At 50.8% G+C, this 12,874-nt stretch overlaps 2 protein-coding genes across 7 annotated transcripts in view; one reads left to right on the top strand and one right to left on the bottom strand.

Moving 5' to 3' along the window:
• Nucleotides 1-12,874, top strand: part of LOC129557789 (liprin-alpha-1-like) — a 263,237-nt gene that overhangs the window by 236,268 nt on the left and 14,095 nt on the right. For 2 of the 6 annotated variants that reach the window (XM_088832395.1, XM_088832396.1), the window contains exons 13-16: nt 2,783-2,914; nt 4,390-4,613; nt 6,417-6,660; nt 10,880-11,019. In XM_088832395.1, the coding sequence (XP_088688521.1) occupies nt 2,783-2,914; nt 4,390-4,613; nt 6,417-6,660; nt 10,880-11,019 (740 nt within the window). Of the gene's footprint in view, nt 1-2,782; nt 2,915-4,389; nt 4,614-6,416; nt 6,661-7,895; nt 8,768-10,879; nt 11,020-11,850; nt 11,991-12,874 lie in introns of those variants that run through there. The other 4 variants (XR_016036421.1, XM_088832397.1, XM_088832394.1 and 1 more) reach the window with 3 other exon arrangements.
• The window catches only part of LOC148773919 (uncharacterized), a 58,204-nt gene continuing 53,911 nt past the window's right edge, over nt 8,582-12,874 (bottom strand). Inside the window, exon 2 of the mRNA XM_088832400.1 lies at nt 8,582-12,247. Within this exon, the coding sequence (XP_088688526.1) occupies nt 12,027-12,247 (221 nt within the window). The 3' untranslated portion in view covers nt 8,582-12,026. The remainder of the gene's footprint in view (nt 12,248-12,874) is intronic.

Raw genomic sequence — 12,874 nt, 5'->3', positions numbered from 1 at the left:
CGTTGGAAATCAAGTCCCCGTGTAAAGTTCTTATGACCCTGAAACATTGCGTTCAAAGGTGTGGATGTCCATCATGGTAAAGCAGCTGTACTGGAAGGAAATACATTTTTTAAAAATCGGGGGTGACTGCAACTTCCAGGTTTGAATTATTTGGGACTTGGTTTAGCCATTTTGTGGAATTCCTCTCCTGACTCCCTTGTTTTACTTGAACACGAATCTGTTGGCTCGTTAGCATTTTTACTGAAAGAGCAGAGAGCAGCAGGGAACTTCAGGGCAGTGGGCTGCCTGTTGAGAACTGGGTCACTGTGACAAAAGGCAGGGTTAGAGCTCCGGTCTGATTAGCGTTTGTCCTTCCTATGGTTTGGTGAGGCTTCCTCGCTCCTGTTCCCATGTGGTCTCAGATAATCAGGACTTAACCAGGAAAACCAAATCTGGCTTCTCTCAAACACAGTGAGTCGGGCCGGTGTGTGCCAAAGTGTGTCATTGGCCCCACCACAAAAATAAAACACTAGAAAATCATTGAAATGTATGAGGTGGAATGCATTACGATATACAAAATAGTGGCTGCCAAAGGCAGATCAGAAAATACTGCGTACCATATGCTATTGTTTTCTGAGGGTTTTAAAGTCTCACGTGTCAGTACTGTCCCCACCATGCCTGTGTTATTGGGCCTGGACTGCAGAGCCTCAGACGCGGGCTCCCAGGGGGCAGTGGTTCTGACTCGCATGGTGAGACCCACGGTGAGGCGCCCTCCCCGCTTAGGCAGAGAGCCCAATGTCTCCCGATCAGGGGTGCACTTCCTTACTTTCAGAACAGCTGCTCAGAGGCTGTTGAGCTCGGGATGCCGTTTATGACTAAGCCAGGTCAAAGTAAACTTTTGTTTTGCTTTAAAAATATTTGAATGCCGATGCCTGACTGTGGAAGCTGTGAGAGGTTTTCTTTCCTTGGGCTCAAAAATCACTGCAGACGGTGACTACAGCCATGAGACTAAAAAATGCTTGCTCCTTGGAAAGCTATGACAAACCTAGACAGCATATTGAGAAGTAGAGACATCACTTTGCCGACAAAGGTCCATATAGTCAAAGCTATCGTTTTCCAGTAGTTACGTATGGGTGTGAGAATTGGGCCACAAAGAAGGCTGAGCACTGAAGAATTGATGCTTTCGAACTGTGTTGCTGGAGAAGACTTTGTTTTAACAGAAAATAACCTATTTTATAATTTTTTATGATGGAAAATTTCAAACATGCACAAAAGTGGTATAATCATATACCATTTCTATAATATAGTATAATAAATACCCGTGAACCAGCAATTAGCCTCAGCAATTTCTAACACAGGGCCAATCTCAAATAGATCATTCTTTTGTCTTCGTTCCATTTTTTTTTTTTTTTTATACAGTAGGGCCTAAAACAGCTTTTTAAACCATGAGCTTGATGCTCATTTTATAAAACACAGACTTGCCAACTTTGTTATTACATTTAAAAATTGCTTGAAGTAATTATTTCCAGTTTTTTAATATGGATTTTCATATTGGAAACGACTCTGATGCTGGGAAACATTGAAGGCAGGAAGAAAGTGGGTGACAGAGGATGAGATGGTTGGACGGCATCACCAACTCAGTGGACATGAGTTTGAGCAAGTTGTGGGCGTTGGTGATGGACAGGGAAGCCTGGCATGCTGCAGTCCATGGGGTCGCACCGTCAGACATGACTGAGCACGTGAACTGAACTGCATATGAATTATCATTGGGAGAAAAGCTATGACCAAGCTAGGCAGCATATTAAAAAGCAGAGACAGTACTTTGCCACCAAAGGAACACCTAGTTACAGCTATGGTTTTTCCAGTAGTCATGTATAGATGTGAGAGTTGGACAGTAAAGGAGGCTGAGCACCAAAGAATCGATGCTTTTGAACTGAGGTGTTGGAGAAGACTTGAGAGTCCCCTGGACTGCAAGGAGATCAAACCAATCAATCCTAAAGGAAATCAGTCCTGAATATGCATTGGAAGGACTGATGCTGAGGCTGCAGGTTCAATACTTTGGCCACCTGATGCGAAGAACTGACAGATTGGAAAAGACCCTGATGCTAGGAAAGATCGAAGGCAGGAGGAGAAGGTGCGACAGAGGACGAGACGGTTGGATGGCATCACTGACCCGATGGACGTGAGTTTGAGCAACTTCTGGGAGATAGTGAAGGACAGGGAAGCCTGGCATGCTGCAGTCCATGGGGTCACAAAGAGTCAGACGTGACTGAACAACAGCAGTCATTACAAAGAATTCAAGTGATGTTGCATGTAAAGAAAAATATGTGAACGTCTGTCTCCACTGGCTTTTTTCCCAAAATGAATTTTCTCACCTTTTGCTTTATAACTTGAATTCATTTTACCCCCTTAAACCAGACTCAAGCTTCTGTTTATGTACTGGGAATTTCCTCTACCAACGTGTGTGTAAGCCGATCCCCTTTAAAGTCTGCTTGTTTCTGAGTGTAAATCTGCTTGCTCCCCGAGCTCCTTCGACACGTAATGGCTGGTGACACTAAGGTCCCCCAGGTGCTCAGCCAAAGAGAAGCGTTGGGAGTGACCTTTGACAAGTAAAGTCCCTGCCTCCCTCTGCACCTGCCCGTCTGCTGTGGTGATGCTCAAGAGCCCACCAGAGGTGGCCGTGGGAGGGGACTGCCTCGGGAACCAGGGCACAGGCTGCTCACGTCATGGTTCCCCGGTGCTTTTAAAAGAAGGATCGTACTTTGCCCTTGAAGTTTATGAGTTTTTGTTTGTCCTGTTGTAGGCAAGGCAGGGAGACAACGTGAAGGAAGAACACAATAAACGCTTATCAGGTACCGTGGATAAGCTTGTGTCCGAATCAGATGAGAGGCTTCAGCTTCATCTGAAGGAGAGAACGGCTGCTCTGGAGGATAAGGTGAGCCAGCCCCACGGCCCCTTTACAAAGAGGCACATCTGGCTTGGTCTGTGTGTGGGGAAAAGCTCCAGGATAGGAGTTGGAAAACTGTTCCCAAGAGGGCCCCAGAGTGAATGTCTTTACTGGTTACGAATAATTGAGTAGCAGCATTTCATGCTAGTCAGAAAGCGTGACAGCATCCACAGGCAGTGTGTAAAGGAACAGACGTAGATGTGTGCCCACAACCCTTACAGAAAGCATCAGTGAGCCGGATCCCCCGATGGCCCCAGGGTTAGCAGCCGCCGTGCTAGAACTTTCTTCTCGGTCCACGCTCACCCCTTCGTTTCTTTCTTAGAAGTTAATTTCTGGGGCTTTGCTGGCAGCCCAGTGGTTGAGAGCCCCCGGGGAGCTGCCCTGCGGGGCGGGGCACACCGCCTGCTTGCAGAGAGCTGGAGACCAGGCAGGGAGGGGGACAGGAGAGGCCGCTCCCAGGGAACTTTCAGAGACCGGCAGCAGGCGCTGCAGGGAGCCCTGGAGGAGGAATCTGCTGGTTCCCGTTGTGCGATTTGAAGGCGCGGGAAGGGAGAGGATGTGCTGACCGGGCTGATGGGGGTGAAGCTGGAGCAGAGCAGGAATGATGGCAGGTGGTCCTGGAGCCAGTGAAGGGGGTGGCCCTGCCCTGGGGAGGGGTCGTGACGAAGACAGGGGGCGAGGGCACTGGCCCCGGGGGACAGGGAGCCGGCAAGCCAGCATCTCGCGGCTGCCCCTCAGTTGCTTTGAGGTCATGTCTGGGAAAAGAAGGCAGGACCTGGGTGACCGTGGGGCAGGGGGGACATTTGCGGAGAGAAGGGTGTGAGGTGTGAGAGTGGGAGGGCGGCACGGGGCCCCGCAGGCACGCTCCCGTGCGTCTCTGATGACAGAGCCGCCCTTGCGGTGCGAGGGGCCGCCGCCCAGAACAACCGAGGGCCTGTGCCCCGAGAGGAGAGCCGCGGCGGGGCTGGCCCTCCTGTCCCCTGGCTGCCCCTGCTCGCTCCTGTCTGTGGGTGTTGAGACCAGCCTGGAAAACAGAGGGCTGGGAACCTGCGAGGACGGCCCTCCTCGGTGAACCAGTACAAGTGATGACAGCTGAGGTGGACCCAGCAGCTGCGGAGCTGAAGAATTGCTTTTCCTTATTTCCCTTCAGCCTGGCTGATGGGGGCATGGATGTATCTTTTTAATGTTTGGTTTTTGTCTCTGACTCCATCAGCCCTCCCTTGTGAATAACCTCATAGCTTTGCCTTCTGTCCACGCTAAGACCTGAGTGTCACCAGGCCATATGGGAACTGAATTCTCCTCCTGCCCGTTTCTTCAGTACTGCTCGCTTAAGAGATGGCAGTGTCTCCTAAGCATGGCCCATTTATCCTCAGTCAGGGCTTCCATGTAAAACTGTGTTCAGTTCCTGATAGACTTGAGCTGCCCTGAATGTCGCTGACGAGACGTGGTCCTCTCGTGCCCAGGTGCAGACCCTGAAGGAACAGGGCTGGGAGCGCGTGCAGCAAGCCAGCATGCTGGCCAACGTGGCCCAGGCGTTTGAGAGCGACGAGGGCATGTCCTACGGCAAGGGCGACAGGGTCAACCTCTTCAGCTCGGCCACTCAGCTGTCGCCCAGCGGGCAGGACGATGCCGAGACTCTGACTGTGATGCTTCAGGAGCAGCTGGACGCCATCAACGAAGAGATCCGGTGGGTGCGCCTGATCCCAGCTCCCCGGAAACTCGGTTTCTCTGAGGAGCTGTCTTCTCCTTAGAGAAGTCTGAGTGTTCCATAGTAAGAAAACTGACTTCAGGTCTGCCTCAAGAATTTTCAGTTCCGAGATTGCCCTTGATTATAGAGCTCAGTCAGCCAGGGCGTTCTGTCCACAGTGTGGTGTCAGCACTCTGTGGGGGGCGTTGTCGGGTGTCCCTCCTAAGCTCTGAGCCCCAAGATGGGTGAGGTGCCGAGGCGGTGTCCCCTGCGGCCCGTGCAGCCTCCAGCACTGAGGGTGCGCCCTCACGTGTCGCTCAGAGCCTCCCACGTTCAGGTGAAAAGCGGCCGGGATCAGAAAAGCTGGGGTTTTGTGGTTGGCAGATTCCCACTCAGATCTGCATTTTCCTTTTTCACTTAATACAGTGTGAAGATTGGCTTGTTGAAAGACAGTGGTCCAAGAACATGTGTTTGAGTTTTCCTCATCACATCAGTATATTTAAGATGTTTTCTTTAGACACCATCTTGGCAGTTATAACATTTTACAAAAGGGGATAGAATCCAAAGGCCCGCCTCGTGGGGAGCAGGGGCCTTGGGTCTGTGTACAGCCAGGTGGCTGGGGGCCCCGAGGCCTGCCTGGTGCCACACCCGTACAGCGGTTCCCCTGTCCCGAGTCCATGTTCAGAGTGGCCACAGGCCGGTGACCCTGCACAGGACCCAGCAGAGCTGCTGCTCAGGTTGTTTCCGTCACGTCACCTGAGGCCGAGGTGCCCGTTCCTGTTGGCTGAGCGTGGGGGGCCCGGGGGAAAGGCAGGGGGTGAACGGCACAACCAGCAAATGCAGGTGGTGCCGCCTGCACTTTTGACGCCATAGACAGACTGCTTTGTGGGCCGTGTTTGAGCACAGACGAGCTCAAGAAGATTGTCTTTCCCCGTCCCCGCAGGAAATATGGAACACCCGGTTATATATTAATATTTTTATAGCAAGTTGTCAGGTAAAAGTGATTTTTCCTTATGCAACAAGTTGACTTGATGTAAATGGTAAATTCTGTCCATCAGCTTGTTATCAACAGTGAAAAACTTTCAAGGTGTATAAGCAGAAGTGACACTGGAGAGTTTAGTTCCTGTAAGAATCTTGTATTTTAATTTGAAAATCCTTTCATTTGCATAATCGAGTATTTAAACTGCTGTATAACATCCTCCATGACACATTAGGGCAGAAGAGCAGTAACCGTGAATTCTAGGTTAATGCGGCACATTGACATGAATCCAGAAACACACAAAGCTCTGGGAGAACTTCATCAAGTGATGCGTTTGTACATATACAACCTCACACACAAAAAAGATCAACTCAGCACTTCATCTGGTCTGGAGACTTGTGTTTAGAAACTCCAGCTTGTTCGTGCATCGCTGTTTTGATTGTACAGAGTTCCCGATTCCCAGTGGGAAAGACTTGAGGCACTGACACGCATCTCTGCCCTGAGAGCAGGGAAAAGGTAAAGGTTGTCGACTTCAAGTATCTCCTCACAGGGAGAGAGTCGCCACCCAGGCCCCGTCAGAATGTTAGAGTAAATGAGGGAAATCAAACGTGAATGATCAGGGGCCACTTTGTAAGACTCAGGGCTAAGTTATTCTAAGTTTGAGAATATTCAAAAGAGGGAACGTTGAACCTTTTTGCTGAGATGTTAATTGAGCAACTGTTCCTGGCATTTGCTAATCGTGACACAGAATGCCAGCCCAAATGTGTTGTCCAGACACACTCCTCTGCTGCCAAAGGTGGGTGACGGGTTTTATTCTATTTTAGGTTGATCGAAGAGAAGAACACGGAGCAGCCGGCCAAGGAGACTGAGAGCAGGGTGGACAGGGGGAGCTTAGGCAACGTCCGTCGTTATAAAACATTGAGCTCCCTCGACCTGTATCCGGCCTCCTCGCTTGCCGGCTCCTGCTCGCCCAGCAGTGGGAGCTCCAAGCCCCAAAGGAGGCGGCACAGCCAAAGGAGGCGGCACAGCCCTCGGAGGAAAGTAAACAAGCTGGGCATCAGGACTAGGGTATGTGTCTGCCTCCTCCCTGCCGCATCCCTCCCCCAGCACACTGGTTTTCTTTTGTTAGTTTGTTTTTTCTCTTTTGACCCAGAAGAAAATCAGATACATTTGCTACGCTCAGAGGTCTAAGATTTTTAAAACTGCCTAGTCTGTAATCATTCCATAATGGCACGGTGACAAATTAGTCTTGATATTTGGACCACTGGCTTAGCATGTCATCATGAACTCAGCCAGAGCCTGCCTCTGTAACACCGGGCCTGGCCTGTGCTGGGCACAGCAGCTGCAGGGAAGTTTCTGTTCTCAGGGAGCAGACAGCTTCGTGAAAGTAACCATGGGTAGCTCTTATGGCGTGTCAAAACCATGCCGCACATTTTCCACTGGGGATGCCTGGCTGCAGGGTGCAGGGCATGCGGTGGGAACAAAACCCAAGAATCTCAACTGATCTGCTTGCTGGCGGGCCTGGCCGCGCGCTCAGGCCAGCTCTGCGTGTGAAACCAGGTTAAAAGCCAGGGGCCCCAGGGCCCCAGGGAAGAAGTCGGGCTTCCTCTCTCTTCCGAGTCAAAAAACAGGATGATGTCCTAGGGCTTTTGGCGACAGAGTGTGTGGCACTAAAGCACATGTCCCAGCTTGCTTCCATGTTTAGCTTAGGTTTTGTGAGTGCATTGCTGTTTACCCCATGAAATCACGTGTACAACACTCTGCTTTGTAACTGCACTTGCGTTATCACCTTTTTCCGTTACCACCCATTTCACATTAGCTATATTGTTAGTCAGCATATAACTAAATTCACTGTGAATCATTTTCACGGCATGTGAAGTGGTAACTAGTTCATATTGTGGTCTTTTGACACGCTGTTTTTATCATTTGCGTCATTGGCTAAGTAGTTGATATTTAAAATTCTTTGACGATTTCTCTGTGGTTTCATGCTTGATTTCTTTCCGAGTATTTGTAAAAGAACAGTTGTGTATGTGTTTTCCTTGTTGTTGGAGTTCTCTGACGGTGTGTCTGCTTTCATCATTGGTTTTGATTTCCTATCTCATCCTGCTGTCTGCTTAGTCGTTGTCAATGGGACAACGGTCAGTCAGTCGTCGTCAATCAGCTGTCGTTTGCCCACCCGTCTCCCCTCCCCCGTCCTCCCACGTGCTCTGGTCATAGCGGTGCTGTGCTCCACAGCGTGTGTCCCCTTAGTCGGGTTTGTGCTGTGTCTTCATGTCTCATTAAATGCTGTGTTTCCCCCACAGCAGTAAGTTTGGATTAGCGTCTCACTCTGCAGTTACAGGAGAAGGCAATGGCACCCCGCTCCAGTACTCCCGCCTGGAAAATCCCATGGACGGAGGAGCCTGGTAGGCTTCAGTCCATGGGTCGCGAAGAGTCGGACACGACTGAGCGACTCCACTTTCCCTTTTCACTTTCATGCATTGGAGAAGGAAATGGCGACCCACTCCAGTGTTCTTGCCTGGAGAATCCCAGGGACCGGGGAGCCTGGTGGGCTGCCATCTATGGGGTCGCACAGCGTGGACATGACTGAAGCGACTTAGCAGCAGCAGCAGCAGCATGCAGTTACAAGCATAATGTAGATGGATCCTAAACTACATAACATGTGTAATTCATAAATGAGATGATCCTTACATAAAGAAATGACCCTCTTAAGTGTAGATTTAATGGACTTTTGACACAATATCCTTTCTGTGTTGGTGCTTGTATTTAAGACTCAATCTCATCAGCTATAGCACAGTTAATGTCTCTCTTAGACTCTTTAAAAAAAGTATCTTCTATGGTTAATAAAATGTAAAGACTGCACCTGCTATTATGCTAGCTTTCATTCTTACATATTTTCACAGGAACCTGCTTTAATGAATTTATTTTGAGAAGTTTTAAATCAAATTCTATGTAAGGATTTTACATTAATGTCCAGTAAGTGGTTAGATTTGTTCAATGTTGAAATAGGTATTATGGTAACTTCCTCATCAGTTAAATTGCTAATTTAATGTTGAACATGGTTTTTGTTGAGAGAAACTAACTTATAGAGAAGTTTGGCTGAGAATAGACAACTGTTAAGGCCCTTTATTGTACAGAATGCTGTGCTTTATTAAATCATGATGTTGCAATGGAATTGTATCTTCTGAGTAATAATTGATAGTGTTTCTCTAGTAAATCTTCAATAGCTTCTTTAATTTCTGTGGTCAAAAAAAAATGTTCTGTCTCCAGTTACATGTTCTCTAAATCTTCATCTCACTTATATGTTTGCAGTCTTTTTTGCTTTACTGTCTTTGCCTATACTGATTCTTGAATTTTTAGCTTCAGAGTCACAATAAATCTGGTTTGTCTTCATTTCTTTGCATGCATCTATCAGCCTAGTGATTTAAGGTAGCATCGTTGAAAGGTAAACTACTTAGTACTTTAGCATGCCTTTGTTTCTCTGTGAAGTATTAAATAGTCCTTACCGTTTAACGTGAATGAACACTATGTGGTTATGTACTGGTGAATAACTGACGTTTTAATGGAAGTAATGAAACTCACCCACCACGTAAAATATGCTGATGATTCTGTTGGAAATAGGTCATTCGTTGGGACAGTTGTAACAGTTTGCCTTTCTCCCACTTGTCTGCCTTCTAATCTTCTCATGCTTATTTATAATAGACATAGTATTATTGGTTATTTTTAAAATTTTATTTACTTATATTTTTGGCCGTGCTGCAAGCTTATGGGATCTTAGTTCGGCAACCAGGGATCAGACCAATGTCCTGGCAATGAAAGTACCAAATCCTAACCTCTGGACCACCATGGAATTTCCGCTCAGTGTTTTCTTAAAAGACATGACTGTTAGATTTTCTTAAAAGACATAGATGTTAGATTTGCGGGAAGCCAATTTACTGATGGTGGGTAGCAGTGTGCAGGAGACTGCGCCGGGCACCGTGTCGAGTGCTTTCCAAGTCTGTCATCTCATCCCGCAGACAGCCAGGTGAGGGCCAGGCTGCTGTTATCCCCGTTCAGCAGACATGGACACTGAGGCTGAGAGAGGCTGGGCACCGTGCCCAGGCTGGCACACGCAGCAGTGCGGTGCGGACTGCTCTGATCAGAGCCTGGACGTGTACCCGTGGTCCCGTCCAGCACGCTTTCCTCCTGAGGCTCTCGTGTCCATCACGGCATCCCTGATGGAGGGAGCATCAGGAGGGAGCTCGGTGCCGCTCCCCTCAGTCACTTGGATGAGCCCCTGTTGTTGGAGTCCAGTGCCCCGAGGACTGGCCTTCCTTGTCCCTCTCCCGCTCCCAGCCCGCTGACCGAGCACTCCTAGCGCCTTCCCGCAGGTCTCGGGCAGCCGCACTCCAGTTCAGGCAGCTCAGTGCCCGGGAGCCCTTCTGCTGGGCACAGCAGGGCAGCGCCGTCACCCTGGGGTTGGTGGCCTGGGTGTGCCGCTCTGTCAAACCTCAACATGGATCAGCAGTAGGGCCCCATATGTCCCCTCCCCTTTGCACCTAACTCACATCTCCCTCCCCATTCCTCTGCTCTAGGTTGACACAAGATCATCTCTTAGTGAGGCCTAAGGGTGCTGTATGGAAACCACAGCGAGCGAGTTACACTCGCACTGCGTGTGAGCACTTCAGGGTGTAGCCCCCAGTCTGTGTGTTCCCGAGAAATACAAGCCAGACCCGTGGTGTTCACATGGAGGGGTTAGGTACCTTTTCTGTGTTTCTCTGGTCGTGATGGGTTCCAGTAACCTGAATCATCACTACAAATGATCTTGGGTGCTGGCACAAGCGGTGTCCTTTCCTCCTGCAAACAGAAAGGTCTGGACGGCTTTGCTGAGAGGTTTCTTACTCTTGCAACTGGTGCTCCTGAGCAGCTTCTGGCGATGAGCACAGTCCTTTCTTCGGGGCAGTTCATGCCATGCAGGGTTCACGGTGCTGGCATCGTTCTGCCCTCCTGCCCGGCAGGGCCATCTGGTTGTTGGATTCCAGGGAGGGCAGAACCCGGCTACAGGGAGGCTCTGGTCCGGGGTCTCTGCACTCAGTTGGGTGCTCTCGCTGCCCCACAGCCCTGCCTCTCTTGAACAAGACAGTCCTTTAAGATGGCATTAAGCTATAACAAGGGTTTATTTTGTACTTGGGGGAAAGCATAGCTAATAGATTTTCAAATAAGTTTCTGGTTATAATGTAAAACCTGTGAGATTGCCTTTTACGACAGTCTTTTGTTACCCAATCTTACACTTACCTCATCCCCTCAGCTGCCAACTATCCAGGAAGAGGTAGGAGGCATCGAAGGCAAAACCTCGACCCCTGCCTTACCGCAGTCCCTTCGGCTGGACCGGCTGCACACGGGGACACTGCACACAGCCAGCCACCAGGCCATCAGGGACACCTGCAAGTAAGGGGCCTGCACGCCTCGGCATCAGTTTCAGGAGCCCTGCGCCTCTTGTCTTGAAAGAGTTGCAAGGATGATTTGACAGGAATCCCACTGGGTTCGGTGCCTGTGTTTAGTGGTGGACTTCAGGTGCTGGGGGAGGAGAGCTCAGTGATTTTAGGACAGTCTCGACAGACTGACTCCTGTGGGAGCTTTCTTCCTGCTCTTGCTAGAGGTCTGCCGGGCCCGGGGCTCGCTCCTGATGGTGGCGGCCCCTTGCCCCTCGGGTTCACTCTTGAGGGTCCCTCCCTTTTCCTCAAGGGTCTCGTCTCAGGAGACTGTGTCCACTCCCGTGACTGACACTGTCCTCATTCAGACCACCACCTGCTGAGCTCCCGTCCTGAGCCAGGCAGCACTCGATGGAGGGCACGTGTGGTCACCTGACCAGCAGCCCTGCACGGTGTCCGTCGCTCTCCCGCCACGGCCAGGGGCGGTCACCGTGGGGGAGGCAGGGGGACTGCCCAGAGCGGGGGAGCTCGCCTTCTCTGGGAGTGTCGTCACCTGCCGAGCAGCGACCCTGAGGGAAGGTCAGAGCACCCTCTGCACCAGCTGGCCTGGAGTCAAGCCCTCCTTGGGCGAGAGCTAGAGGCAGGGAATCGCAGCTTCCCAAGGTGGTTGTCTGTGGCCGGGAGCCTGCATTGCTCGTGTGGAGTGTGCTTGGTGAAGGAGACTCCATGGTCTGCTGCGAGGTTGAGGCGCGGGTGTTGCTGGGGACCCAGTTCTATCAGTAGGTGCGGTGGACGGGTGTGTGTTTGCACAAGGGTGCCGGGTAACGGTCGTTTTCTCTCCCCGAAGCTCGACAGGCTCCCAGAACAGCTCTGGGAGCAACCCCAGCAGCAGTAGCCAGGACTCGCCGCACAAAGCGGCAAAAAACAAAAGCATCAGGTACTCCATCAGCCGCATATTTCAAAAGAAGTAAAAGGGCCGGCCAGGACACCCCAGCAAGGAGGCATTAGGACCAGGTGGGTGCTTCACCGTTCAGAATTAGGGGGCCTGCAGGCATGTCCCTTCTGTGTCTCCCCCGTCATCCCCACGAAGCACCTGTCACTCACGCTGGGGGTCTTCCTGGGGGCAGGAGCGGAGGAGGCGTCTGTCTTCTCGGTGGGTCTGAGATGATCTGATGAGTTAATGAGTGGTTGGGTGGATGGATGGATGAATTCGTCAGTGGATGGGTGGATGAACAGATGGCTGGCTGGATGGGTGGATGAAGGGAGCGTGGAATGAATAAAGCAGATGTTTATACCCCAATGCTAGTAACATATTCTTCGAAATTGCTTGAGTAGGAGCTGGGCAATGATTGTTTCCTCCAGAACAGTGACAGGTGTTTGGAAACGGCTAAGTGCTCATCAGTGAGGGGTGAGGTACAATCTGTGGACAGCCCACAAGGAACAGCCCCCTCCTTCCTGCCGCCGTCCCCACCCCCAGGAGCCGGTCAGGGGCTCTGCCCATGGTCCCCGTCCCACCCCACAGCCTCACAGGTCCCCCTGGGGGCTCCTCAGCACACAGTGTCATCACCAGGCCCCCACCTCGCTCGGTGCCATCTCCTGGAGGACAGGGTGTGTTCCTGCCTGTCCAGCCAGATATTTGCTGAGTGTCTTGTTTGTGCTGGGTGTGGGATGTACAGGGGTAAGTAAAGCAGATGTGGTCTGGAGCACAGTTAAGGGACAAGAGGGGAAAGGGAGCAGGTTATTACATCTCTCCCTGTTATTCAGAAATACAGCGCTGCGAGGGATGCTGCATTGACTGTGTACCAGATGCTGCGCGTGCCCCTCACCAAGCAGGGGCTGCCACCTCCCGATTTACAGAGGAGACATGGCCC

The sequence above is a fragment of the Moschus berezovskii genome, chromosome 25, assembly GCF_049115385.1.
Source record: "Moschus berezovskii isolate FMDL1 chromosome 25, NW_MosBer_1.0, whole genome shotgun sequence".
In the NCBI taxonomy this organism is placed as follows: domain Eukaryota; kingdom Metazoa; phylum Chordata; class Mammalia; order Artiodactyla; family Moschidae; genus Moschus; species Moschus berezovskii.
The sequence above is the reverse complement of the archived record's forward strand: the minus strand, read 5'-3'. Positions and strand labels throughout refer to the sequence as shown.